General features: G+C 40.8%; 1 protein-coding gene across 1 annotated transcript in view; it reads right to left on the bottom strand.

Moving 5' to 3' along the window:
- faf1 (Fas (TNFRSF6) associated factor 1) overlaps positions 1-27,747 on the bottom strand; it is a 41,420-nt gene that overhangs the window by 9,621 nt on the left and 4,052 nt on the right. The window contains exons 5-16 of the mRNA XM_079574477.1: positions 27,588-27,679; positions 26,825-26,916; positions 23,234-23,339; positions 19,333-19,419; positions 11,496-11,591; positions 11,261-11,384; positions 11,121-11,184; positions 10,964-11,045; positions 5,743-5,897; positions 2,722-2,858; positions 2,560-2,648; positions 297-377 (exon numbers count right to left, since the gene is read on the bottom strand). Of these exons, the coding sequence (XP_079430603.1) occupies positions 297-377; positions 2,560-2,648; positions 2,722-2,858; positions 5,743-5,897; positions 10,964-11,045; positions 11,121-11,184; positions 11,261-11,384; positions 11,496-11,591; positions 19,333-19,419; positions 23,234-23,339; positions 26,825-26,916; positions 27,588-27,679 (1,205 nt within the window). The remainder of the gene's footprint in view (positions 1-296; positions 378-2,559; positions 2,649-2,721; positions 2,859-5,742; positions 5,898-10,963; positions 11,046-11,120; positions 11,185-11,260; positions 11,385-11,495; positions 11,592-19,332; positions 19,420-23,233; positions 23,340-26,824; positions 26,917-27,587; positions 27,680-27,747) is intronic.

Here is a 27,747-nt window from a genome sequence, read left to right on the forward strand (position 1 = left end):
TGCACTTAAAACTTCCATTTGTATCCATCTTTACTGTAGATTACTGTAGTTTTAATGATTCAGGCCAGTCATGCAAATAACATAAGCAGATAAGAGATCAAAATGTTGTTTTATTTGTCTTCACAGCAGGTTGTGAGAATATAATTGCCTCAGAAAATGTTATAAAAGCACTGAATTTAGTCCTGAATTTAATTTTTAGTTGTGGATTCCGTTCTGTTTTTCTATATTAAATAATCAAGGGGATAAACGGGTGAAGTGCACCGTGAAAAGTGAGAGTGTACAGCCATTTCCAATACCTTCTTGCGGTCAGCTTCTAGTGACAAGCGGTAGGCTTCATCCTGCTCCCTCTTCACCATCTCTCTGGCTTCCCTCTCATCCTGCGGCACAGCAAAGGGGTTAGACAAAAACGTCTATGCAGGGGCTACAGAAAAACGTGTTGTGCCGTGTGGTTTTATGCACAAACATTAGGAATGAAAACGTAGCAGCAGTGGGGCATTCATCGAGGCGAGGCCGTCATTAGGCAGGCTGTGGGTCTCTTTTACGAACCCTCATCTTAGTTTCACCCTCCCTCCCGCCCTCATTCACTCGAGCCACTCTCTTCCTGTTTGTACAGAGGGAAGGGGACAGCCGGCCTTTTTCTTTCTACCTGCTGTGGCTACAAAATGTTGTACAAAGACCACAACTAAATACGAGTGGCCATTGTGTTGCCACTGCGCTGCCATTAGTTTTGTATTTTCTGAAGGCCCATGCTGTGTGTCTGGCCGGATATGGCAAAGTAAGCTCATTGTGCCCATCAGAGCGCTTACCGTGGTGCGGCTGGAGCGAAGGCTGCCGCAAAAGGACAGTGTGTATTGTTGTATTGTATTGAATAAAAAAGAAGAAGGAAAAAAAAAAAAGCAATGGATACATTTGAGCTTTTAAAGGATGAACGCTGAAAGGAAACAGTAAAAAGAATAGAGGGGCGGACAAAGGCATCAAAAGTGCCTGCATTCAATGACCCGGCTCCGAGTCACGCAAGTCGGTCCTAATTGAGACGTTATGAGAGTTTAAACTACACACAGCAGATTCTTCCACTTAATAGTTATTTACAAAGGGGCAGGATTGCTTTGCACAGAAGGGATTTATTTTTTTTCTCTTTTTTTTAAAGTTACATCTATATATTTTGGATGGCTGTTAACCAAGATGTTGGCTTTGATTTTGCGGTGGCCAGAAGTCAGCACAACAAGCTGTTTAATTTTAACATTAGCTTATATCAATTGTATAACAGTTTATATTTGTAGTTATGTTTGTTATATTTGTAAGAACATGCCCAAAACAATCGCATAGGGAATTAACACGACATTTGTAAGTGACAACATTGCCACCGCAGATCATTACACATCTACTGGCTTGACCGGAGCGACCCTTAATGACAACAGCGACCGTCAGCCGATTACCAACTACTCAACACAGACAAAGCACAGACTGTGGTCATGGACGATGCTGGTTACGTGTCCAGCTGCTTCTCTTCAGACAGAAACAAAGTCACTGTCACAGAGGAATGTCTGGGCTGGGTCAGTGTTTGTGAACATGTCTGACTTTCTCCGCGAGCTCACGCAGAAAACTGACAAAAGGAGAAAACAAGTCTGTGGGAATACAGTAATCCACTTAGGCGGCAAAGAGCAGTGGAGCTTTACGCGCCACGCCGTTAGATATGTGTCGGGTTCATCTGGTTTTCACCCCAGATTATGTTCAGGCATAATAAAAGTAATGCGCATTGTACATGTTCTCCATATATTTGTAACGGTTTTATTTATATATATATTTGTGGATATAAATGTGTCATGCCCTGTCTGACAGCTTGTTATTCAAGTCACAATTACTGTAGCAATAAAATGGAGTTGAAGTGACATTTGAATAAAGACACCTGAGGAAGTGAAAGCCTCGGGCAGAGGGAGTGTCTCACACTCATAAATCACTGATGATGATGATGGCAGGTTAAAAACGGTTTAACCTGATGCATTGTGACATGTGTCAAAATAGATACTCTACACAAACCAAAGAAAAATCATTTGACTAACTGTGGGAACAAATGAGGAAAGATTGAATACTTTAAGCTGATTATTAAAAGTACATCAAAATTGCTTTTTGGAAACAGTAAGGCAGCCACTTCTCATTAAGACGACAAAGGTTTGCACTTTTGTTTGATGCTACTGAGCAAATATATACTTGAAGAAATGTTTTACTTTCCTCGTAACAGTAACAAAGAGCCAAGCTACTGGGAGGTTACCGTCAATTACATCAAAGACCAGCAGTGGCCCTTGTGTCTCCACAAAGCCTATAGTTTTCAAAGCAATGGGAAAAGTAAATGTGAGCAGAGTGAGACGGTTAAGTATTCACTGCTTGTCTTTTGCATAGGCCACAGTGTAACAATGTGGGCTGATGTGCCCTGGCACGTTGAGGCTTATGTTATTATGTTATGGAGGAAGTAAAGATGGACTGAAATATACAGAGTAGCGGCTGGTTTAACACATCTTTGGATATTATTGAACGCGTTTTGCTACTGTTGAAAAAAGTTACCTCATCTTTTATGTCCTCTTGCTGTTGTGCGGTGAAGATTTCCATGGCTCCCATTAGTCTCATCATTAGTTCATCAACTGTTGAATTTCCTGAGGGTAAAGTTGCCAAATACATCAGTAGAATATGATCTAACTTGGCTTTAAACACGCTGTGGGTACTTACCTTGAATAACATTAAGAACTTCATTAGATGTGCGTTTTCCCATGACTATGAGGAGCAGAGGGAACTGGTCTGTCTTATATGTCCGTATAGTTTGTGTTACCACGCTGCCAAAGTGTCGTGTACAAATGGTGAGTAGTCTGCAAGACACAAAAACACACTTATTCACTTGTTTTTGTTTAGCTGAATATGTCTTCATCCTATAACATTTCTTTGGCATTTGGGAAAAAGAGGCAATATACTACAGCTTTTCAGATTTGAAGCGCAAAGAGAAATACACACAACTTGTGGCATTAAGGACTTTAAAACCAATTCTGCATTTTCATATTCCATCAGAGTGACATGCTTTTTCAATGGAACAGCAGAGGAATTAGTATTCCTCACCAGACGCTCCGAATTGATAGGGCAAGAGAGGATTTCTTATTCCATTACAAAGACAGAACTTTTTAAATTAACATTTCAGGAAGGGAAAAGGGTAGCAGGCAGACGGGGCCCAGCCAGGCTCCCTGTAAATGTCATAATATTAATGAATTGCTATAGACTGAATGCAAATATAGATTAGCTTTTTCTCCTGCCTTTTAATAAGATCTACTTTAATAACTGGCTGGAAAATAGAGGAGGACTGGATGAAGGGACGGTAGGTCAGAGGCAGGAGACGGATGATCAGAAAAGGGCTGTAACTCATTAAAACCTGAAAGACACAGGAACTACAGCAGACTTTTCAAACTGAAAAACTCTAATACACTTGTACTAATGATACAGCACATAAAAGGGCAGAAATATAGCTGGAAAAGAGAAATGAAAATGAACCACTAATGAAACTGAAGCAACACGATCTTTTCCCTAAAAATGAACTCTGAGTGACCCAGAGGCCAACGTGCACCCACAATTCTTGTGATCATTTGAACCCAGTTCAACTAGACCAGCCCCTAACAATACGAAATACTAACCTGTAATGAAAGGCCACAACAATGGTCGCCAACTTAAAGAGAAACCCAATCTGAAATAGCCTAAGAAGGACATAGTAACCAGATTTGGTCATTATAAACTCGACTCAAAGGCTCTAAAAGCTGCAATGCTTAAAAGAGAAGAGTTACCATCAACAAAAGAGCAAACGGCATGTTAGATGAATGTGTGAACGAACACTCATTCAGCCATAATAATATGCTGAAAAATGTACTTCAGAATGTTTGAGCCTGTGGCTTCCAAAACCTTTAGGCAAAACACATGTAGACAAACCACCTGCAAGAAATTTGCAACTACTTTGAGTGTGCATCATTTACTTGATGTGATTGACAGCTTGCAATAACACCCAGCATCCTTCACACTTACTGCACACGCAAACAGCAAAAAGTTAATGTTGCCCTGAACTGTCACATTGCATTTCATGAGATTAAACTGAAGATGAGAGTGACAATTGGTCCTGGTATTTGCACCAATGAGCAGGTGATGAGTCAGAGCTGTACAGTGGCACTGCAGGGAATGTTTTCATCAGCCACCTGGGCCGGGCGGGGATGGGAAGCGGATGCTTCCACTGCTCACTGTGTCACACACACTTTGTTTCACAACAGTCATGGACATGTTATGAGCTGAAATTTACTTTTAATCAGTTGAACCTTCATAGAGCAAAATGTCAAGTTGTCAAATCAAGTGTACTCAGACGGGACAGCTCACCTATAAAACAGGGCAATGTAGTGCTCTGTATCAGAGCTTTGTCTAGACTCAGCAAGGTCAATGACTCACATTTATGTAGTCACTCCATTAAAAGTAAAGTATAATAGTCTAACACGCAAAAAAAATCTAATTCTTCCCCATTCCAATTCCCCTATTATTATGACCGTCTTTCTGAACTTGTCTTTTTGAGTGACGGCAACACTGACGCTCAACAGCCTTGAGTCATGACAAAGGCAGTACATTCTAGTTTGTGGCATACCTTACAGAGAGAAACACCTTTAAAGCAATGTGCGATTGGTGCCAATCAGTCACTGTGGATCAGGGAGCGTGAGAATGTTCAGAATCGGTGCATGAGACACAGAGAGCGAGCGAGCGTGCACGCAAGCGTTAGCAAAGCTGTGACTAGCTGTGTGAGATGAAAAGCTCCAGATGTTGCCAGCCTTTTAATGCGAAATAAAAAGCTCAGTTGGGGCAAAAAGCAAAGAAGGCCAATAAGAGAAAAGAAAGTGGAATGAAGGAAGGAGGGAGCCTTTTAAGACTTAATGGAGGGGTAAGGTCAGGGCGCGAATGTGTCTCCAACGGCTGTTAGCGAAGTACAGGCTTAACTCTGCCTATGGCCACAGGAGATTACCAAACACGACCAATAAACGTGTGTTGCACTAACATGCCATTTACAAAATATTGTTGTCAGATGGAAATAAAGCTGTACAGGCTTCTTCATAACAACCCACTATTCAGACAGTTGAATAAAGATGGCCTCATCTTGGGCCTCACCAAGCAAACACGGGTCCCTTTGTTAGCAGGCAACCTCTGAGGTTTATCTTTAACTTAAAGAGAGAATAAGACAGAGCGATACATGGTGTCTGCCAGAAACTGCAGCGAGGGAAAAAGTGTAGAAAACTAATTAGAGTACCATAGTGCTTTATATATTTGCATATATTGTACTTTGTGATATTTTCAGATGACAGATTTCTAATAACTAAACAAAAAAAGGCACAAGCTTAAAACAGCTTTTTACACAAGGCATATTGAGTTTGATTGCCACAGTGTAAACAGAAGCTGCTCCTACACATTTACTTATCCAGCAAATAATATGCACCTGAATATTTAAGCAAACAGTCGAAGGCTTCATATAATAAATGACACATGAATAAAATATAAGGATTATGCACGAGTCCAGAGGGGCTCCCAGGGTTAACACAATGCTTTATAAACACAGATGAAAAGCTATCCACGCCAAATTACAATACAATACTTGGAAGACTGCAGTCACCTTAAAAAAAAGAGTTACAGTAAGACGGAACAAATACTACTACGGCAAATTAGCTTTTAGCTACATCATATTTATACCTGGCCTTGTTAGCTTCTTTAGAGACATCCCAGGCCCATGTAATGAAGTTCTGGCTCAAGTAGGAAACAATAGAGTCAGCGCACATCATCTGGGAGCAGAAGACGTTGCTGAGAACACTGTCGTCATTATGGAGGTAGATCGCCAGCAGCTTTCTCTGAAGGAAAAAAGAACAACAACACAGACATGAAAGTGAGTGAGTAAAGGGTACCATTGATTTTCTTTGGCCGATTTGTTATTGCTTACTGAAGGATTCCTTAGTGTTAAAGAAAACAGTAGACAAAGGTTGGAGGCCAGGAATGAAAAAGCAAAAAAATAGTAAAAGTGTTCTCATTAAAAAAAAACTAGAATGATTTTGTGCATGAATCCAGAACCAGACCTTTATCATAACCTTACCTTTATTTGTTTTTTTATTTTTATCAGAACAGTGCATAGGATTACTGCGATTGAGAGAGGAGAAAGCCTGAAGCCGATATCTGGCTCGATCTCTGGAGTGGGACCTTTCGGCGCCTTATTTGTGTGAAGATATGTTCGGCGCTCAGTGACCGCGAGGCGACATATGAGACCGTAAAGGTGCAGCGTCTGCCTGACTCTCGCTGACCAATGTAAGGCCAGAACTTGGGCAAAAAAAAAACAAATACCACACAAAATCAAATGGTGAGGGGTGTAAATAAAACTTCTCAGGGAAGCCGAGGGAAGATATGGAGAAGACAAAACAGACAAATCACTCTATTTATTTTACACCAAATGCCAGGAGCCTGTTCAGGTTAGTAGCGGCAGGGCCAGACAATATTGACGAAGCTCCAAATCCAAGGATATTGACACCGCCATATAAGCCTGGCAGAATCTCCGCACTGACAATCTAATTAAAAAGCAAACACACCCACAAACATAAAAGGTTCCAAAGGACATTGTTGGAAATAATGCTTTCTAAATTACATGTCACTTCTCCTGCTATAAAAGAACAAAGAGGGGGGGGGGGAAAACACGCAGGCTTCAGCCCGTTCATTTTCATCCATGGCTGCGAAAAAGGAGGAGTCAAAGTTTCTCAGGAGCCCGTAATCTCAGCTACATATGCCAAAAGTAGAAAAAAAAAATCCACCACGCAGGGTGTAAAACGTGATGGAAAGTTGAAAAAGGAGTTGCGCTATACTGTGGCCTGTGCAGAATGGGAATGGGAGAGCACTGCTGTGTTTGCTCAACGATTAGTGCTTTAGAATAATCTCCAGGGCTCCTAGAGAGAAGGAGCTGGGGACTCATTCTTTGGGCCAATTCAACGGCCTGAAAAGATTAAACACTCATGCTGAGAAGACAAGCGAATTCAGGCGGGAGAGGAATGAGCGTAAGGGGAGGGAAACGGTTTTTTTTTTTTACAACATGGGAGGAAAAAAAAAAAAGAAAGAAGAAAAACTAACCCGATACACGCTTAAGCACGGACATCCAAACACATGGAAAGATTGGTCTCGAGCAAAGGGACTTTAACTCGTACAACAAGCATGCTCAATTAGCAAAAGTGTAAAGATGAATCAGGCTGGGTGTTTGGGCCAACTGAACTCCTTCATCTTCAGGTTAAATTATCCATAGCCCTTGGTTCGAGATCCTCTTTCAAGTCCAGTCTTTTGTAAAGGCCCGTCTTTGTGGGGAGGAGCAAATCCCTCATTTCAGCTAAATTACTAGGTCCAACCTGAGCGGGATAGTGACCCCTCAGTCCCCCCCCCTCCCTAAAAAAAAAAAAAAAAAAACACCTGTTCACACCTGAACCTAAAACCGCTTTGAACAAATGAGAAATCGAGTCACAATTATTATCGATGACAACAAAAGAGGGTCCGGAGAGATTTGAGTGCTTTTGTGACATTTAAGAAAGAGTCAGAGAACATTACAGCGGAGAAGTTTATAAAGATGCCTAATTGTGTTATATTCACATGTAACCTGTAAAGTGAAAATACTTACTTTACATTAAAAAAAAGTGAATGATAAACTTACAATATGCCCATAGACAAATATCTTTATTTATAGAACTTTTATTTTATGTCTCAAGTAAAAATCAACAATCATCATTTATAATCACTCTACTTCAGCCTACTCCGTTTGAGCCCTTTTGTTTTATGTTGTATTTGTATAATTAAATTCACCAAAATGACCGTTGCCTTTCCACAAAATAGATTAAAAACGTGAACTTGCTTTAACCTCTTGACCCCCATTTTCTACAGTTTGCTATTACCCAAATTTAAAAACTAAAAAGTGACAAAAGTGTGGCGAAACGTGAGAAAAAAATCAGCAACAAAACGGAACCCCCCCCCCCCAAAAAAAAAAGAAAAGCGATGGATTATTTTATTTTTTTAACAGAACCACGTGAGTGCAAAAACCATTTGGATCACTTTTATAGGTCTTAGCTTTCAAATAGCTAGAAGATTTATTTGGGTAACGCTGAACTGGAGAAAATGCAGTTGGTAAAAAGGCATTAATGAAAATCTTTAAAATGACGCTTTTAAGAGACGGTTCAAACAAATTTGATGTATTATTATAATGATTATTCTTAATTGACTCAAAGTTTAGTTGCACTAAACGTGCCACATATGGAAACGGGGACAGGGACTGCAGGGATAAGTTGTCCGTGTAGTGCTCGCTCTACAGATGGCAGGCTCAGTCTACAAAAGCAAACACTTCAAAATGAAGAGCTCAAATGACTGATCTAATGACCCTGCACACATAGTGGGAAAACTGATTCAGATCGATGACCAACCACAGAGCCTGCTCCCACCCACCGCCGGAAACAAATTATCTGCACATCTAACTGCAATCATCCCCTATAATTAAACGTCTGTCACTTGTAGAGCTCCAAGTCGGCATTGAAGACAAGACGTAAAAGGATCGTTACGCAACCATAGAATATAAGCTTGTATGAACATATATAAAAATCACCTAAGAAGACTGTTTCGTCCGAATTGATTTCTGTTAAATCCCTCCCTTATTAACTTTGCTATGTTTACTCGAAGGCCAGTCCTCAGTCCACTCCACAGAAGAGACTTGCTTGTCATTTCCAGCCGGCGATCTGCAAGCTTTAAGTCTATCTATGTGCCATATGCCAGGCTGGTCCGTCCGTGCTCTTCCCTCTTGACTCTCGAGGGCTGCCGTGGGTGTTAAAGCGGATACTTGGCAGCGATAAATCCCTGAAGTCCCCTCTCGAGCGAGGCTATGAATTTTGATGTGTCTTTGTGTGTGGCGGACAGGAGAGCAGCGGAGGAGAGAGGGGTTAGAGTGATTAACCACTGCGTTGATGGGGATTTAGCCGGGATCGTGGTTAGTGATGGGTGGCCTATCTCTCTGTATGCTCCGGCTAACCACTGATCCCCAAGAGACTTCAGCTCAGCTCAGCTCCCGAGCCCAAAGCATTTTCATTAAGGATGGATTGAGTCCATCTCCACAGTCCCCCAACACACACCTTCAGAAACACTTCATCAAATGTAGTGTTTTGCTTAGTGATTAGCCTCTCTCTCAGGCTTTCAGAATGAGTGAGAGCAACTTCTCAGTTTTAAGACACGCCAAATAAGTCTTTCCTCGAGTCAAATCTTCTGTATTCCAATATCATTCTAATTAAGTGGGCTGTTTCACAATAGGAACACCAAACTGCACTCCTCTCCAAAATAAGAGCTGAGAGAGTAATGAGTAAGGATGGAAAAGGGCCGGTGTAATGGTGGACATATGCTACTGTGTAATGAAAGCGGAGACGGCAGCATGTTTTGGCCTGTAGCGTGGTGCGCCTGTGACAAAACAGGACAAACACAGAACCGATCAAATAGCTTCTGTTTTCATGCAAAATTCTCTAAAGCCACCCTAACCACTGCACAGTTGGCGGGCTAAGTCACACAATAACGCTAACTGCAGAGAAAAAGAACACTATTTTGCACTCGCACAGCCTGAAGTACAGTGGCACAGTGGAGAGTGTAACACCAGAGAAGCTCTGTCCATATTGCACTGGCTTAGGAGAAGAGATCAGCTGGGAACAAGGCAAAACGCCAAGATCTCGCTTTCTTTCCCCCCACGGCTTCTGTTTATTTTTGATGAAACTTTAATTTTTGTGACATACTTCATTTTCTGGAGGTAAAATATTATAGAAAGTATTTTCCGGACTATAAGTCACACGTTTTTCAAAGTTTGGCTGGGGGTGCGACTTATACTCAGATGCGACTTATATGTAAAAATAAATAATTTCACATGATTGCTATCTTAAAACTGACATCTGCTAGAGGGCGCTCTAGGCTTGTGTACCAGTATCTGCCTCTCCTGTACCACTGAAGATTTAAAAAACAGTAATCGAGCAGAAGAGAAAAAGTGTGGAGTGAGTAAGAAACTTATGAGGGACGGGCGAAAAGCGAAATTTACTTTTATTGCAATGAAAAAAACAAACAAAGCAAATTATGGGCTAAAAGCTAGATGGCAACAGCCAGAGGAACGAGTTCGCAAATAGGTGATTGAACAACGCGCTGCCGGGAGAGGCTTGTCAAAGGTGCAGTTCTTCATTATGCATTTCTTTTTAGCTAGTGTGACTTATACTCCAGAGCAACTTATAGTCCGGAAAATACAGTGCCTGACACATCTAACATCTTGCTGTCCCCATGGTTTCAGAAGTCACTAATCTACACAAGCTGCCAGTTAATACAGACATCTTAAAAACACAAACAAAAAAACAGACAAACTGGAAAATAAAATATCTTGCAAAGTCTAAAAACTTTATTTAATGAAGCAATATTACCAAATTACCCATATATAAAGTAAATTGGCATTGCAAATACCTAAAAGATTTACTATAAAGATTTGCCCGGCTGGGGGCCATGGCCAAAATTTTCGCATGGATTTGGGAACCAATCACAGAACGAGGAGGGACAGCAAGACGATGACGAGCTATTCGATATACGGAAGCTTGTAGTTTATTTGCGAATTTAAAAAAAAGTTTATTTACGGATCCAAAATGACAGCAGTAGACGCAACGCTATTTTTCTATCAAGCTTTAGACCGTGTTCTAACTAGTTTAGCTCAAAAGTTTACAGCGGGTTTGTCATACGTCATCGGATACGATTGGCTATGGCTACTGCAGACGCATAGACATTCTTAGCGCCCAATAAACGGCTATGGACGATCGTAAACCACACCTCTCCTACGAGAAAATGAATTGGTGGTCCCCATAAAAGATCAATAAAAACTCCAAAACCAAAAGTTACTCACATCTCTGGCTTTGCCGTAGAAGGCCTCTTGAGACGCTGCTTCCAAAGAACCGATGAAAAACATGGGGTGGTTCTCCCCATACCTGCCATAAAGGAACATTATCACTGCTGTGTGTGAACCGTACACGCTCAGAGTAGTACAGCGTCACAAAACTCACCTTGAAGAAAACTCAGCAGTAAAGTGCAGTAAGGCATCAGCTTCATTATCACTGTTTTCTGGCACTGTGGAGAAGACAATTACCTGGTCAGTGATGAGACAGACTGTGGCGAGAAAATCAGCAGCAGCAGCAGCACGTACTCATAGGTGATTTTCGACTACTTGAAGAACCCATTCCAAACATTTCTGAGTCGTCCACACCAAACTCTGACGCATCTTCAAAGTCATCCCCTTCGCTGTCGCTGATCATATGTACATCTGCACACTAATAAGAATACAATCAAAAGTTATGTTTTTGAATACTCAAGAACACAGTGTAAAACCAATAAGCCAAAGACCAGTTGCACACATGAAGATGGTGTGTGTTCAGTTGTACCTCTTCTGTGGGCTCCTGGGCATTTGCTGGTGACGTCCTTCGACAAACACTGAGATGATGGCAAGGATAACTGATACCCGAAACAGCTAGTGTCATCTAAAAACACAAAAATAACAGAGTTGGTTTATTTCGTCAGCTGGTATTTTATGGCATTTGCAGAAAACTAATGAGCTTCCAAATCCAAAGCCGAGAAGAAATTCCGCTAGTCAGTCGGGACTCATTACAGAGGAGGCATCTCTGTCTAAATCAAGAGGGACTTCCACAACACATGACACTGACCGCCTCTGCTGGTTTTTAAAAGTGTGAAATTCAGTATTTGAAAATAAAATTTAAGAAGCACAGTTGAACGAGTTTCCCAATGTCCACATGAACATATCCGATCTTAGTAAGGCTGTGGACAAAATGACATGTTAGTTTGTAACTTGTCATACTAATGAAAGCAAAGCGTGCAGCCCAGATGTAAACAGTTTTCTGGGAGAGTGAACTTGGGAACAACAGGGATGAGGAAAAAGCCGAAAGTAGAGTAACTGCTTGTCCCCTGCAGAGGTCCTATGATCTGCTCCATTGTCAGGTGCTATGCAACACAAAGAGCAGCTGGACAGGCTTGAATCAGGAGACGATTACATGCAACGCCAATTGATTTTGAATGGGGCGACATGGAGAGTTACTTCTTTTCTTTCCTTAATAGTGATCCTTCATGTTGGCCTTCACTTCTATAGCCAGAGAGAACAGTGTAACCACTAGACCTTGTCAACAACATAGACTAGCACCAAGTCCCACTGAGCGCCATACGCGCTGATAAGAAGCAAATAATCTGACAAGCCGTCAACAAAGGTCTATCCGTCAGCCACATATTGTTAGAAAGTGTGACAAACTCAGGGCATAAGACCACAGGCACAATCGCTGCTAAGCTGAATGCGGTCTGTTCATTTACAGAGCTTTTTTATATTCAGGAAAACATTGGCCAAAATTTAAAAGACATGTTTACCCAAGCAAGGAGTATTAAATAAAATACTGAAGCCGTTGAGTGAGTAGATTGAAAGTGAAATGGGTTATTTTATTGACCACTGTGTTTTCAATTCCCAGCACTTCAATAATGAAATGGAAGATATGAGAAAAGCAGTTTCTCCCCAGATAAATCAAAAAAGAACAACATCCAGCTGAGGCCCCGCCATGTGTTGTCTTTAGCAAAGAAAACGGCTCAAATATAGCAGCGGCCAGACTGATGTGCAATGTTGAAACTATACAAACTCAGGATGACATCACTGCGAAAGAGACGGGCCATTTTTGGACAAACTGACGAGGGTTAAATGAGTGCCTCACATACGCATTACAGTGCATTTTTAAAAAGTAATTTGGATTATGATAAAACTAAGAAGATGTCCTAGGGTCCTAGTCAGAATCAGCTGGAAGATAACCAAATGTGCCATGTTTTCGGTTCATGGGGGAGCACCCAGAGGAAACTTATCCAGGTACAAACTCTGCACAGAAAAGCCAGCACGATACGGAAACATGTGACCGGCAAGAGTGATAACCACTCAGCCACCGGGTCTCCAGCCATTTTAACAATCACTCCTAAAAATGACAAAGAAAAAGAATGACAAAAACAAGCACCCAACAAGGGATCCAAAGGGTTGCAAGGGAATAAAGGATAAAGGATAATAATAAATAAATATTACAGCTGGATTTATAGCACCACTGAGTGACCAAACATACAGTTAAAAAGTGCAGAAAGTGCATGTGCATGGCGTCTATAACAACGCATATTAACATGACAAGTAGGGCTGGGCGATATATCGATATTTAAGGTATATCGATATATTTTTAAATGAGATATGGAATTAGACCATATCGCATATATCGATATAGTTCAAATTTACCGGATGCCGTTGACAGGCTGGTGTTTCTTGCACAAAATCTTTAAATGAAGGAGGACACGCTCGTCTGTTTTCTAATGTCTACCTCAAGACAGCACTAGTGTTTATCAAAGTAAAAAAAGAACATGTTTATTGAGTTGATAGTCTTTTTCTTGTGCAACTGGTTGAGACTGTTCAGAAAAGCTATTAAGTTAACAAAAAGAAACAGGTAATTACAAGCTGATGTTCAAACAAGTTCATCTTAAACTGAACCCTTTATTTTGTTATCTTTTTATATATATAAATGCTGCCCTCAGAAAAAGATTGATCTATTTTATTTTATAAGCTATTTTTATTGAAGATATGTTTTATTTAAATGTGCATCTTACAAAGCTTTGTTACACAGTGTTTATGGAACTTACATTTTATAGAGAGTTTTCAATAAAACTATTCGTATTTGGCTTTGACTCTGAAAAAATATCGGGATACATCGTATATCGACATTCAACCTAAATATATCGGGATATACAGCTTGCTCATTCTTCTGCAGAGAGATAATCGCCAGAAAGCCATCATTCTCAAACTCTGAGCCAATTAGGATCAGAGTCAGGATTAGGATTTGAAAAAAAAGGTGAAATTCACTAGTAATAATCTTAATGACACACTTCATAACGACCTGTTTATTATTATTGATTGAAAGAACCTTTTGAAGGGGAAAATCTACGTAAGTGAAACGTTGCAGTCCTGCATATTTGAGGTCTAATTAACTGGGAGTGGAGTTTAGGTGTGTTCTTGGTCCTAAAAAGGTTTGAAAACCCCTGCCTACTGAAATAAGAGCTTTCATTGTTGATAACATTTTTCTGCGGTGATCCTGCATCTTTTCTAACTTCAAATGTAACACGGTGTCCCAAAGCCATTGTCTTTCATGTACTATAATGAAAACTGAAATGAAGTTATTACTAAATACAAGTGTTCCATGAGACATACGAGTAGAAAGACATGCAATGTAGCCTTCACATGGAAAGGACACGCTTCCTATTGAAAGCCACTTTGATTTCCCTCTAGAGCTGACTTTTTACAATATGAATAAATAAGCTGAATTATTTTCTCCTTGCCCAACTTGAGTGGCAATCAACTTGAGAATCAACAGGCGAGAAAATCCCCATAAAGCCCTTCAGCGCCAGAGCTGAATGAGAGGGCTTTGGGCTAAGAGCCTAATAAGTGTATAAATAAAGTTGATCACTTCCCTTGTCAAAGCCAGCCTGAAGGGTTTGGGCTGACATGGATGCAAGTAGGGAAAGTGAAAAAAAAGAAAACTGGTTGAGTGCCTCTCAATCCTCTTCTTTGCTTTGACCCGATGGCTTTTCCTGATGTTGAGGAACACAAGTGCAGCTTGGCGGCTCAGCGGTATAACGTGGAAACAAGGCAGAAGCGCCGCGGGGCACAGGGAGTGGGGAGTGAGGTTAACCCCCTTCGAATAACCTGCTCCCACATCTTCTTTTTGGATTCTTTTAATTAACACTTGCATTGAGGCTTCGAGCATTCAGAGGCCAATACAGGGAAGGAATTCTCTGTCCACGACCTCACCACCTTTCTCTTCAGGCCTTTATACTCCTCTCCCCACTTTCTTCTATCGCTCTCTTCTTTTTGTTTTGTTTGTTTTGTCTTGTTCTTATGTCGGTACTGTTTAGATTAGCTGACTGGCTGTGAGCGTGAGATAATTACTATTGGAAGAACTATACCCACAACTTTACTTTCTATTAAGAACATGAGGTGCTTGAGATGAGCTCTTCACAAAAAAGTAACCTAACATTGATTAATCTTTCAGCTTGAAGCATCCAATTTGTCTTGTACATTTCATTTACAGTTCACCTAAATGTGAGATAATGAACCTGAACGAGCTTTCCACCGAACCATATCGCTATAGAAACTGACAACCAATGAGAAACAGAGAGAAGAGGGGATGGCCTACAAGACTAGCCCTCTTGAAGGATATGGAGAATTAATACATTAGCAAACACCAAGAAACACTGCATAAATGTCAGCAATTACTAGTGTGAAGGACAGCTGGATGCAGCGGGGAAAGGGGAATCTAATAAGGCAGTCCCATGACCTGTCAGTCAACAGGTATAGGGGTGCCACTGTCAATCAAAATGTCTTCAGTTCTTTGTAGAGTGGTGTGCACCTGTAATCCAAGCCACTAGAAGGCTGAGAATTGTTTGAGCTCTGAGCTGCAGCGGACCATGTTCGATTGCACATCTGTGCCAACTTTGGGATCAATATGGTGGTCCTAGGGCCCAGGGCCAACTGACAAAACCCTAGTGTCACTCAGCTGTGGGGTCTCACTTGTGAACAAACCATGCAAGGCAGTGGAAGTTAGAGGAAAAGCCACCTAGATGTGACTGGATAGATTCCAGCAGATAAATAGACCTCATCACTGTGAGAAACCATATAAGGGGCTGTTTACACAGCAAAAGTCTCCTGGAGAACGTAGCAATTATGCAGTCTCCAACGCACTGTAACATGTAAACGAGGGGTCAATAAAACCCATTTTGGAGCTAACGGCAGTGCATGCATATGCCCAACACACTCTTTGACTTGCACTGTGATTACACAACATACAACTTCCTTTTGTATGTTGTGGCTTTCTGTGGCAACTGTGATAATACAAATGCTTTCTAAAGTAAAATGATGTCTTAAAGGAATAGGCTACTGTTTTTAAATACTGAGATTTGTTCTTACCTGAGCTTAGACGAGTTGATGTGTAGCTTTCTGGTCTTTATGCGTGCGCTCAGTCACGTAAACAGAGCGCAGACAGCGTTAGCATTTAGCCTCTCCTCCTCTCCTCTATGGACCCAAACGGGAGTGAAGTTAGAAGCGACCAAGCTCTTCCATGTTTCTCCATTTCAATAGTTGCATGAGTCTTTACACTATGCAAGTATAGTGACACATATCAGGAGCACTTCGACATCCGCGCAGTGAAGTCGAAGTGCTCCTAAGATATTATTATTATTAATATAGTACCCCTTTTTGTCCGTTTTAATTTTGTGTCACTATACTTGTAAAGACTCATGTAACTGTATTTAAATAGAGAAAACATGGAAGAGCTCGGCCGCTTCTAACTTCACTCCCGTTTGGGTCCACAGGAGAGAAGGATAGACTATTACGCCAACGCCGTCTACGCTTTGTTGACGTGACTGAGCGCACATGTAAAGACCAGACAATTACACATCAACTCGTCTAAGGTAAGAACATATCTCAGTAATTAAAAATGGTGGCCTGTTCCTTTAAATAAGTCAAAATGCAAGTCTTGTCAGTAAATTAATCAGTGTTCAGATTGGGGTTGACGTTATCATGCCCCGCGAGTCCTACTTTGTGTAGTTGGCATGGGACAGAGAGACTGAGCGTGGCCTCCTGCTATGACATGAAACGACCTCCACCTAGACTTTTTGGTGAAGCCCGGTGTCAGGCGATACAATGTGCCTGGTGGTGTAAACGAGGGGTGGGTCCGTTACCAATGTACCCGTTACCCTAATTAATCCCTTCAGGAATCCCAGCTCCTGCATACCATCTGAAACATCATTATTGAGCGAAAACATATTTGTGTATTTTGTCCGTGTCAACTCAAAAAACAATCTGGTCGGTTCATTTGGTCGGGACAGTGCATGTTAATGAACATACATGGGTCTCATGCATGTAAACTCTGTCGCCTTGGGCTAATTTCCATCCGTCGTCCCCCATGCACACTCTCAAACACACTGTCATTCATCCTGGCCAATTGCACATGTTTTTAGTGGTATCGGATACCGGAGTACCCGGAGGAAACCTACACAGACACGGAGAGAACATGCAAACTCCACAGAAAGGCCCCATCCCTGGTGGGAATCGAACCCGGACCTTCTAGTTGTGAAACACGAGCACAAACCACTGTACTACCGTGCCGCCCAGTTAATTAAAAAGGTAGTTAATTAAAAGTTAATATTCAATATTTATATTTTGCATTAATTTGTGTCCAAATGTTTAAAATATTGTTAGTAAAGCTTTAACTCATCACATAAATCACATAATGTGCAGTTAACAAGTACATGATTGTACTGACTGGTTAAGTATCTTTAATCTCATAAATCAGATAACATTTGCAAAAGGACCCCGAAATCACTGTATACAAGAATTTGAACAAACTGAGGAACAGACATTGATGTAATGCTCAAACCCCTACTTTCATTACCTGTGAATTAGTATGTCTAGTTTATTTCACTTCAACAATAAAACACTTGTGTAAACAATACAAGAAACTCAAATAGCTCATTTTAAATACAAAACACACAGAGATTTTGTGGAAACACCAACAAAAACTATTGTAGCGAGAAAGTCAGAATTGTACTTAAATTCGGAAAATGTACAACGCGACCTATGGGTATGCAAAAAGTATGAATATCTACTTACTCAGCATTAACTAAGTATTATATTATTTCAAACACCCCTGGCAACTTTAAGCTTGTTTACAGGAATTCACGGGGCACAATAATGCAAAGGGCTTAAGCAGGTAAACTACTCAATGAAACATAAAACAGTTAAGTAATGTCGTAGATTCTTCTGAGAGCAGACTCGTCTGCACAGCTAAAGGTAAGCCGGGGTCTGTCCCTGCCATCTTTATTGGCACAAACCCCAGGAGATGCGGCTGGGCTAATGAGCTGGACACTAACTCTGGCTCTACCCAGCCACTAGGCCAGCCAAGCCATGGGCTTTCTCTGTTAATACCTTCAGACGTTTCAATAAGAAAGCTGCGGCTCCAGCACAGACCATTATTACACTTCTGTCTCACTGCTTTTTAATATCATCTCATCCACAAAACACACTCTGGTGCTGATGTGTGTAGCCAGGTGCTGACCGGAACCATGAAGCCACAATGAGCTGCAATCCGTTTACCATTCAAAGCCATAAAACCTAATACCACAGGGTTAACCAGGGCCATAGGAAATGTTGACATGTTGTTCAAATGAATCCACAATCAAAATGCTTGCCACAGGGAAATACAAATCTTTTGTTATTTTGTTACTATAAGCCGGTAATAAATGCCATAATTGTTTACATAATAATCATAAAAATTTAGCTTCTCAGTTGTTCAGATTGGTCGTCTATAGGAGGTCTATCGAGCGCTCAGACAATACAAACTATGGACTGTGGTCTCTGTTTATTCTGCTATCCAGAAAGATACAGCTAAGCAAATTTCATAAAATCTAAAGTTCTATACTCCACAGGGTTGAAACAGATGCAGTTATTGACAATCCATCTGTGGCAAAAAAACAACGTCCTTTAAAACATTAAAAGGTATCCATACTAATTAGTCAAGCAGAAAATAAAATACATGCAAAGAGTGTATTATATATCAAAAGCAATGCTTAAACAAAAGAACTCTCAGATAGATCTAAAAGGAAAACGTCAGCTTGAGGTTCACACAAGACTGTGTGCACAACAGCTCCACAGTGTTGCCTGATAAACCATACTATACAATTAGTATGGGAACACATATGCTGTCAAAGAAAGAACATGACAAAAGGGGTCAGAGGTTCCCCAAGGTTCAGTATGAGGCCTGTTTCAGATCAGCTTGACTGTGTTTAGGATGAATGGCTGGGAAGAGCGACCCACGGCCGAGAGAGGTCAGAGAGACTCAATGATGAGAGCTTTAATGTCCACAGATAGACGACGCTGCATTCTACTGCCAGTGACATCTTAATTAGCTCCATCAGCTAACTTCCATGCTTCTCACTCATTTTGTCAGATGGTTACTGGAGATTTTGGCTTTGCCCACATTCAAAATCTGTTCTACTTTGCCAGTATGACAATTGCGATAATTAAAATATTTGTAAGCCACACTATGAATCTTTCAGCATTCTAGTCTAAGATGTCAATGGACACAGAATACATACAGAACTGGGTACCTTGTGTGATATGTGAAAAAGATCAAAGATTGTTCTTACGGAGTCATCTGATGCAGACGCCGGCCATCCCTCCCACTGTTGGTGCCGCACTGGGATGTTGGTCAAGTCTGAAACATTCCTCTTCACCTGTGAACACAATGAAAATAAAATGAAATGGTTTCTCATATTTTTACAGAGAATGACATATCTTTTCATGACATATCAAATTTAAAAATACAGTACATTGCGGGCATACTGGTCGTCCTCAATGTTGATCAGAAAGAATTGAGATGAGAGGAAGGAAAAAAAGAAAAAGCCAGCATTCTCCAGATGCCAGAGCTAAGGCCTAGCACAAACACCCGCACACTTTGAAATGGACAGTATTTCTCTTCGGTCATTCAGGCACAGATGTTGTATCTGCATTACTTAATAACATTCCCCCCATTTAAACAGTTAGCAGCCAGCAGCTCCTGTCCCGCCGGGCGCAGCTTTACACTCTTCAGTGGGTTGTTGGTTTAAAGCCTCAATGCCAGCCTGATGTGCGCCAGCCAAAGCTGATCAAAGCACCGTCGGCGTCTGAGCGCTGGCGGCCGTGGATCTAGTGCATTTATTCTGCTGAATTCTCGCCTTCAGGCGTCCACGGCTGGACACTGATGCTGAGAAAACTATCTATTGTAGAGCAAAGATCCCTCCACACGGGTCAAATCCTGTCTTTTTAAAAAGAACTAAGAAGAGATGGATCCTTGAGCATAGCAGGACTGTGGGTCATGGATGTGGAAACTTTAAGACCGTTACAAACACAGAGTCAAAGCCAATGTCAAACATGAAGCAACAAATCAGTGGAAGTACAAAAGGCTCTGAAAGTTGTGCAGGCAGAAGTCTGTGAATTTACCCTTACATCTTCATTTCTACTTGATATACTTCTACACAATAGATAATGGCAGGCTGTATTGATGAACATTTATTTATTTAAAGGAGAAATAAATATGTTCTAGTTAGTTACCAGTCAAAGAAATCATTTGGGTTGAGCCTGGCAAGCGAGAAAAGCAATTCAAAGAACAAACAAACTGGGGAAAAGTGAAATAATAAAAAGTGGCACAGAGCACTCTTTGTCTTTCTATTGTAAATCCCACAGCATACTAGTGAGAGCCAGCCCTTATGAAGAGGAGCTATGGCCAGGAGAGCAGACTGAGGTCAGAGCGGGTGGCCAGTGTTATTACAGAGTGTAATATCGCTGTTTGACCAGCCGCACAACAGGGATTTGACTGACCGGCTGGCCGGTCCATGAATAGAGCACAAGAAGCGAGAAATGAGAGGCATAAACACTAGTAATGAACAGTCTGCAGTCAGAGGTTAAAGAAGCATCACAGAAACAACAAACTTAACACCCACCTCGGAGAGAGCCCTGCCGGAGGATGAGGACAATAAAAAGCACCTGGCAGAAGACAAACTAAACGCACTGTAGAAGGAAAACACAGCTACAGGTCTGCCGGCCTGACGCCATCAGAGCATTCACAAAACCCACTGCAGAAGCTGCAGATTGACTGGAATCAAATATATATTTTGGCATAAGAATTAAAAAAAAAAAAAAAAAAACATACATTTATAGGAATTGGGCTCATAGAAGTATTTAAGTGTGGATAATTACCAAACAAACCTATGTAAGGAGCAGTACTGTCTTATGCTGCCCCCTGTCTGTCACACTGGAAACAGAGGTAAAAACGGAATTTTGCATCTCACTGGTCCAGCGGCAAAAGAAAAAAGATAAGTTAAAATAATCAATGACCTTTGATAAGTGACAGAAAGTATGGAGGGAAGAATCTGACAGTTTGTAGAATAAAGGCCATTGTTGTCTTGTGCTCTCCAGCACAAACAGATAATCCTGTTATTATTTATTATTTTATTTTTTTTACAAAAAATGTATAGTTCATTTATTATTACTTAATTAATACAATATCTAAATTGCAAAATAAAACCAAAAAACCTTGAATAGAAAATATATATAACATTCGATGGAGAGCAATGAAAATGTAATTTGCTTAATTAGAGTTAAAAAATTATCCTGAACCAGTGAAAAATGACAGAAGTTGATGTAAAGGTCAATTTCCTGTAATCCCTGACTGGAAGCAAATCAAAGAGAAGTAAAGGTTTCCGTTAAAGAGTCACAAGCTCTCACTGCCTTTCTTCACCTCCATTACACACCAGATGCCGTTCTTTGAATCCTTTCGATACGGCCTCTTTTTTCTCAGCAATGCAGCTCTGCGTCGGTACCAGTGTCCCCCAGCTGCAAGGCTGGGCGACGGCCTGGGAGGCTGCAGAGGAGGGAAATCCCCAGGACAACTGGTCTGGTCACGGACAACTTGGGCCCAGCAGCTCTGCCTATTCTACCGTCTACTTGCCTGGCAAACATTTGCTCTGCAGCTTATGTGAGGAGCTAGCCAGCAACTTACCCCTCACTCTTGTCCGTTAATGCCAATCAGGGTCTACACAGCACTGTGCATCAGAAATGGAGAAGAAAGAAGTTAAGATGGAGAATAGGAGGATAGAAAGGGAGGAGCGAGGGCAGCTTTAAGAGAGCCACAAGGCAAATCTAGAGCCTTAAGCAAAGACAAACAAGAAGACAGGACTCTATGCCTATTGATATGCACAAGCAGGGACCATCCGCTGGTCTACAGGAGAGACAAAAGCAGAATGGGGATAGAAAGATGCTCAGCAATCGGGTCCATATGTGTCTGTGACTGGACACAGTGGCTGGCTCAATACGGTGTTACTTCTTTGTTGCTATCTCAGTTGGGTTTTAGTCAGTCCTGTGCAAATGATTGGTCACATAAACTATATCACTTGCATGATTATAAACGGCTCTGCAGAAATTCCCCAATCCTAAGATATTATTACTTGGCGTATGATCCACACACTAAATGCAAATCTCTGTGCCTCATTTACACTGCATGGGGTCTTCAGAAGGGTAAAGACAAGCATGCATAAGGAAAAGAAAGCAACAAGAAGGCCTGTTTAAAGCCATATTGTCCCCGCTCTGTTCCACTATGGTCTGTTACAGCACCCCCACCAAGCCAACAGTCCTTAGTCGTGTTTCCACATCCACAGTGCCCCCTCCCACATGGCAGAGACACCTCCCCAGTGTTTGTAATCCCAGCAGAAACACTTAAGGTTCACAGCGGGTGTTCATCAAAACCATCTGCCTTAGAAGAGAGTGAGAGCGGAGGAGGCAGACGCAAGGACCAAGGAACTTGCCGGTGCCGTATGATGCTGGTCGAACTAATCTGATCAATTAGCACCATTACAAGCTCTACAAGAGGCCGATAGTCATTTCATCATTGACACTCATCACACACATGGGGAGAAGCCACACCGTTATGGCTTCTATAGAGAATGCTATAGGAAACTCGTTTTAACTAATAGTATACTTCACACAAGAGTCCTAGTTATTCCTAAGGGATGTTATTTTTGCTTCACCAAACAGGATGCTTCAGCTGTGAACAACACATGACAGCATCATACTGGCACAGAAATGAAGACTAAATAAATGCATACGGCGGAACAGAAGAAACTTGTATAAATAATAGTAAAGTGGAGATGCATAGACTGGGCCCGTTATTAAAACAACATCTTTAAAGTATAGAAACTCTTGGATAGACTGCCTTCATGAAGCTTCATGACTAAATCAGTCGATAACATTGCGTCCCAGTCTGTACAAAGTCAGGAGAATTGGAGAATGACACAGACTCCGGGACTGAAGCAAAGAGGGGGGTGTACTAAGGCGCAGCTGTGAGAGTAATTATGTGCTCAGAAATGTGATCATTTGTGATGAATAATGAATCGATGGCTAAGATAGACTAGCACAGTTTGGCTTGAGTGGGAGGGATGACTGCTTGCTTTTATGAGAAAGTATTCAATGATTCTGGATGTCAGGGTGGGGGCTGCAGGTGGTTTGACGTTATACCTCCTGGATGGTTCTGGAGCCGGGGAAGTTCAGGCTGTAGTCTCTCTGAGCCTCACGATGACTGATGACCAACAGGAAGTTCTGGTTTAACGAATCCTGCAGAGCGCTAAATAAAAAAGACAAACAGCAGAAAAAATTAAAATAATGAAAACATAATAATTTTAATTACAATATCAAAGGATATCCTGTACAAAAACATTTAGCAATTAAAGGGTCTGCGTCGGATAACAGGCAGGCCGAAACTTGTTAAGATGTTGTATCCTGCGGGCAGAGAGGGGCGAGCGACTCCTCTGGGGCCCTCTCACCCACTTTACTGATTGTGTCTTAACAAGCCTGGCCATAGCTGAACACAGCAGGCTGCTGTAGCACAGCCATGACCACCTGCACGGTGACAGCATGGTGCCCATCACCGCACTCCCACTGCTAACAAATCAGCGTCATGAAGAGTTTAATGGAAAAAAAACATGTATTATTAATTCTTATTGGAAAATGTGTTCCTGTCTTTTTTAATCAAATACACCATCTAAGACTCATCCTTATAAATATAATGCAACAGTGATATTTTTCTAATTATTAGATACTCACATAATGAGACAAAAAAGGGAGAACCACCCACTTTTTACCCATTTTGAGCCCGGTGTCACAGGATAATTTGGAGGAGTAAACTTTTGGATGCTTCATTTATAATAAGCTGTGAGGTTAAGTAACGTTTTTGAACAAAGTCTTGGTCTGTGAGACTGAATATCAATGGGAGGCTTAAGGGCCGTAGCAGCCACTTAATCAGGGCTCAGAACTCAAGGAAAGCAGGACGAGCGGAGAGAACGAGAGGGATGGGGGTATTAATATGTAGCACTCATATTAATTATGCAATCACACTCTTAATCTGCGCAGATCTGGACGAGCTTATGTTAACAGAAGCTCAAATTTACTGTAATGACAGCATATTTACATTGACTAAAACTACGAAATCAATATGTAAATGTAATGTTTGTTGTAGCTAACTGGAGAAGATTGGAAATGTGTAGAGAGGACAGGCTGAATGCATATGTAATGGGCAAAGCGGAGGAATACTGAGAGGATGTGTGTGTGTGTGAGAGGAACGGGTAAGGCCACATGAATACGGATTTAGCTAATATCATGATTATGTTTGGGTAAAGTCGGGCAACGTAGCCTCTAAAAAAGACCAGGATAAAACTGTGCGGAAGTCTTCTAATCAGCAATTTATAAATTGTCGCACGAGTAATACTTCAGTTCAGACACTATTTTGCATAATTCTACAGCTACAGCGTTTTGTTTTATACGGTTTAATAAAAATGTTAAACTGTGGGGGCCAGTTGGCAGAAATATGAATGTTTCAATATTTGTGTCGTCATTGGTTGATTTCATCTGAGCTGGTCTGCAACATTTCAGTTTGCCTGGCCTATAAGGTAGAGAGACATGTTTATAAAAAAAAAAAAAAAAAAGAAAAAAAGAGGAGCAACGCACACCAAAAGTTATATCAGAGGTGCAGATGTTGAGGGAAAATCTTCAAAATTTACTGAAGAGAAACATGTCATTTAACTTTATGGACAAAGAAAATTGAGCTTTTTGAAGGGGAAGAGAACAGGCTAAACAGATTGGTTTCATTCTGAGGTAAGCCTGTCGCCTAAGCTGCGAGTCCCCACGGCGCAGAGCAGACTCTAGACCTTATTAAACTAGCAGTGCCAGACACAAGCGCACACACAAAGTGACATGTGCCTGCTAAACACAAATACCCATACACATTGTTCCCAATGCAATTCCATAGTCACTCAGAGCAAACCAGCAAAGACAAAGTTCACACAAGCTCCTCTTACCTCCTCCACATTTTGCACCCACAACACAGAAGAAAGAGGCGAAAGCGTTCAAGAGGTGCCTTGTTTTGCTCTGCCATCTTTATAATCATCCTATGTCTTTCTCTGTCCGTTAACCTGTTAGCCTAAGGGCTAGTGAGCACCAGGCCGCTACAGCAATGGCTGACGCAGGGAACGACATGGGAAATCTGAGATAACAACACAACGGCTAATGAAAAATGTTTGCTATTGCAAATTAAGTTTAAATTAGAATAACCTTTCATAGGCAAACATGCTTGCTCTGAGCTAGCGCGGAGAGTAAATGAAGAAAAAACTAGCTGCATTGAAATATTCATTAGGACCTTATCATTTATGCAAGGGATTAGATCCTCCTCGACACCCGCTTGTGTTCACAGGCAGTCATCAATATGGCCACACAGACAAACCTCTTTAAAATCAGGCTAACACTGCGGCACAGAACACACTTACTACTACCTTACTACTTCTCGATGTGACATCCGTCTTTGCATGTTACGTTCAAACAGAAATACAATGCATTTATAGCAAAAAAACACAGAGCGCAGTCTCAAAGGAGACCCCCCGTCGCATTAAACCAGAAATGTTCCCCCCAAAATTGGCAGCCAGAATAATGAGGTACTAACACCTAAGATGATATAGCTAACACGTAAAAATGGCCACGACGCTGTTAAGAGACCCAGCAGTAAGTGACAGAGCGAGAAGGGAGCAATGGAGCGGTTGCAGAGCAGATGAGGGCCAATATTAAAACCAACCACTTCCATCGGCAGGCAAAGCAACGACTGTTAATGTTCGAAGGTGTGCGGAAATCCATTTGCCGGCAAAATCTTATATTATGCATGTTTGATCAGGACGGGAGGTATTAAAGGTAAACCAATATGAATTGCAAATCTTCACAGGGGCAGGTAAATCAGAATTATCATAATCATGAATATTAGCTATAATCTAATAAAATGAAAATAAAATTAGGTTTAGTTTCTCAACAAATATCTACATTAAGTAAAGGTTTAAGATGTTGAGATATTTGTTGTAATTGCACTATTTAAGTACAATTATTTCAAAATAACAATGATATTAATAATAGTCAGATAAAATAAAAGCTACAATTGCAGTAAAATAATTTAGGGCAGACATAATTTTACTTGTTATAGATGAGCAGTCTGACACCCATAGGACAATAATATTATTAATATTATTTGTGTACATTATGACCTCGGTGCCATTAAGTTTCTTAATTTATGTGTTATAGATATAGAGGATATATTTACTCTCATGCCTAATGCTTTTAGAGTAAATCCAGCAAATTCAGATGTTTTTTAAAAGGAAATGACATCAGGGCTACAATGAATTACACAATTAAACATAATGGTCTTCACTTGTAAGCCATTTTAAATAAACAGTGAAAACCTCTAAACCACACAGTAGTATCTCCTACATCTGTATTGAAGCACCGACATAACAAAGGGCAACATAATTTACACATTGCGGGGAAGCTGAGGAAGATGCCATTTTCTAAATGTCACAACAGAAATGAAGAAAATAAATGTGCCCTTTGTGGTCAGTGTTCTCACAATACAGGAGTCACGTATTATTTGTGGGCAAGTTTCCACAGTTACTTACATCTAATAACCTGCTGCCACCTATTGGTCAACACGAAGCATTACAATCACGAGTAAACAAGCGCTGTTCCTGTGAGGTACAAAGAGGTTTTTCTCTCTAGAATGAATATTGTGGAGGCGCTTACCTGTTTTTACTGGTACTGGCTGTCGGAGCAATTTCTGGGGTCAGAACATAGAGGCTGTTGTTTTTGGGCAGATGCAAACTCCTCAACGCAGTCTGAATAAACAATACAAAACTTTTAATGCTTACAGTCATATTTAATATATCTATAATATAACAGTATGTGCAGTAAGTTCTGAAGGTTTGATTTTATACTAAAATCATACATTTTATATGGAATAACCCTATAATATACTGTATATAATATAATATGACCCTAGAACAGCTACATATCTATACATCTATATATATGTTGACCTGATGATACAAAACAACTCCACAGCCTCTAGAGCAGATGTTTTTGTGCTATGGAAGCATCCCCCTCTATAACCATATATTTAACATAATACTCAATACTATTTGACTTGGAAATAAATAGAAAAAATAAGGACACAGGTCTGCAATAATCATTTTGGGCTTCGACTCTCCCAAAGATTAAAAGATAATATCATTAATATAACAGCTCTTAGTGTGTACTTGTGCAACAGCAGCGCAACCAAGAAAAACAAATAAATTTGCACAAGATACATTTGTCAGTGCCCAATTAGATATAGTTTTTTTGATCATTTTTATGTAACGTAAACAAAATTACGCTTCACACGTTCCCAAAAATTCAGTGCAATTGATTTGAAATTGATGATGCTTCACGGTGTGTCCAAATTAGTTTCACCATAAACTGAATAACGGCTAAAACTGAATAAATACTTTCAACACTGACTATAACTTACACTGTCAGACACATCACCACTTTTCCATCCCTTCAGCTGCATTTTGGATACTGGTACCCCAAGCTCCGCCTCGAGGATTTGTTTGATGTCACCTTAGAGAAAAAAAACAATAGCCAATAATAGGGCAACTGCCTTTGATTGTTAGACGTGTGCACCAATT

The sequence above is a fragment of the Gobius niger genome (genome assembly GCF_951799975.1).
Source record: "Gobius niger genome assembly, chromosome: 17".
In the NCBI taxonomy this organism is placed as follows: Eukaryota; Metazoa; Chordata; class Actinopteri; order Gobiiformes; family Gobiidae; genus Gobius; species Gobius niger.